The sequence below is a fragment of the Anoplophora glabripennis genome, unplaced genomic scaffold (genome assembly GCF_000390285.2).
Source record: "Anoplophora glabripennis isolate ALB-LARVAE unplaced genomic scaffold, Agla_2.0 scaffold1305, whole genome shotgun sequence".
Lineage (NCBI taxonomy): Eukaryota > Metazoa > Arthropoda > Insecta > Coleoptera > Cerambycidae > Anoplophora > Anoplophora glabripennis.
The window spans coordinates 8,959-11,295 of NW_019426063.1; the positions used below are offsets into that span (position 1 = coordinate 8,959).

Below are 2,337 nucleotides of genomic sequence, written 5' to 3' on the forward strand. Positions count from 1 at the left end.
AAGTCTTTTTTTAATAATTTTTTTTTAAGTCAAAAGTAATTTTTCGAAAAAATAGGTATTTTTGGGTAATTTTTAAAATAATTTTTTTTTCAACACGAAATTTATTTTTCGCGCATAACCTTCGCGTAACGCGTCGTCGCGCTAGCGGTAATTTATTAATTTAAATTTTTCTTTTGCGGAACACGGCGGCCGCGGCCGTGACATCCCCCCTCCCCCCTCCCCCTCTGGCTCGAGATTCGACGATAGGGTGGTATATATAGGTTTGACGTTCTCTCTGGTCTTATTCGTTGTGGTTCCTCAGCATTTGCGACGGGATAGGGTAACGAATCCAATTCCTCCTCCGAATCAGAAGCAGTCGAATCATGTCCAGACACCGACGCTATCTCTTCTTCTTCGAGGACTGGTTCTACATTTACTGGTCTAATACCTTGATCATCTTCTGCCCGTGGAGGTTCCTACTCCGGCGGAAGATGCATTGGATCTGGTCCAGGCTCTTGCCATTGTTCTCGATCCTCCCAGGGGCGTAAGTCATCGATATGTACTAATACAGGGACATCATTCCAGTCTATTTCGTACACATTCAACCCACAAACCCGGAGTACTCGATATGGTCCTATCCATGGCGGACCTAATGGGGTTTTCATACCAGGAGGGTTGCGGGCTAGTACACGGTCGTCTACATTCAGTACTATCTTCGGTGGTCTTCTATCAGGAAATAAATTGCGATTGAATACAATTTGGCGTCGCTTTACTCTCTGAAGCCGTTCGTCTCGGTTTCGGGAAGCATTCTGTATCGCTCTCCGCACTTCCGGGTGATTCCACTCACCCGGTTCCGTCAACGGGGCCCCTAGCAATACTACACTTGGACTCATCCAAGTTGCTTGGTTTTGACGGTTCCGCAAAGTGAACAAGGCTTGGTCGATGTTTTCATCCCAGCGATCCTCCCCACGACCACGTTGGCGGCTATGGACTCTCATGAGCTTATTTAGTTCTTGGTTACGCCGCTCAACGGGGTTGGATCGCGGGTGGTAAATAGGTGTCAAATAATGGGCAATATGCTGTTGTTGCAGGAAACATATAAATTGATGACTTCTAAACGTGGGTCCATTATCAGATATGAACGTCTCAGGATATCCCCATCTCTGGAATATTTGCTTAAGGAAATCTATCATTATCCTCGGTCGAACTAAAGGGATCGGTATGGCCTCTACCCATTTTGAGCATACATCCATTAATACAATAAGGAATCTATTCCCTTTTCTTGTTTTCCGATATGGCCCCATAACATCCACGCTCACTGTTTGCCAAGGACGACTCGGTGGCCTTGGTTTTAACGGGGCTTGGGCTGACATGGACCTCCTCTTTTTGTAGCCGCACATATTAAGCAATGACGCACATGCGTCCGCATTTGCATCCTCATGGACGGCCAGTAATATTTTGTCGCGATAAGTCTAAGGGTTTCTTCCCGTCCGTCCGGGATGGCCCGCCTCCGGGCTATCGTGAAAATTTTGTATAACCCTTTGCTAAAAATCTAAGGGGACAACAAGTCGTCTCTGGTCTCCAACGTTATACCAGACTAGTCCATCCTCAACAATATACTGGTCCCTGAGCGTCTGCTTCCAGGGCATATCTACTGTCTTGGGATCCGGATTCGGGTGGCTTGGTATTCGACACTTTCTTGCTGTTCCCGAACGATCTGGTCATATAAAGGTAAGTCAACGTCGTCTATTTGGGACAATTGCATGGATTGAAATAGCATAGTTGGTAGTCAGTACGTAATCACCTCAGCTTCGGTCAGGTTTATCATTGGTTAGGTCGGGGAGTTCATAGTTGGTGGTAGATTTGATAAGGGTGGACTCATCCGTTCTTCATTGACTGGGGAGACTTCTAATTCTTCCGGATTCCGGCTGAGGAAGTCTGGTAGTTCATTGGCCCTGCCCGGACAATGCTCGACTTGAATTCTTGCAAGTATAAAACAAAACGTGTCAATTTGGCTCTTTTCTCTCTATATCGATGGAGCCACAAAAGGGCTCGGCTGTCCGTACTCAGCAGGAATTCTCGCCCCTCCAAGAGGGACCGATATCTTCGGCAAGCCCAAACTACAGCCAGGACTTCCTGCTCCTTGCAGTGATACTTGGCTTCAGTCCTAGTGAATTTGGCACTTGCACAGGAGATAACTAATTTCTCTCCTCCGGGCCCCTCCTGGTAGAGGACGGCCCCCATACCCACTGCGCTGGCATCTGTCTGTAAAACGAATTTCTTTTCCGCGTCAGGACGATGTAAATATAAATATAATAAAGGGCGGGATAAAACCAGCTTCAACTCCTGAAATGCCTT

General features: G+C 46.8%; 1 protein-coding gene across 1 annotated transcript; it reads right to left on the reverse strand.

Annotated features, from left to right (window-relative positions):
• Nucleotides 1–455: 455 nt before the first annotated feature.
• LOC108914176 (uncharacterized protein K02A2.6-like) lies at nucleotides 456–1,379 on the reverse strand. Its single transcript, XM_018719912.1, has one exon. It carries the CDS (start codon nucleotides 1,377–1,379, stop codon nucleotides 456–458), a length of 924 nt encoding a protein of 307 aa, XP_018575428.1.
• Between the last annotated feature and the right edge of the window lie 958 nt (nucleotides 1,380–2,337).

Bases quoted from the DNA above. Each gene is read 5' to 3' on its own strand.
- LOC108914176 (XM_018719912.1), bottom strand. From the start codon at position 1,379: ATGTGCGGCTACAAAAAGAGGAGGTCCATGTCAGCCCAAGCCCCGTTA.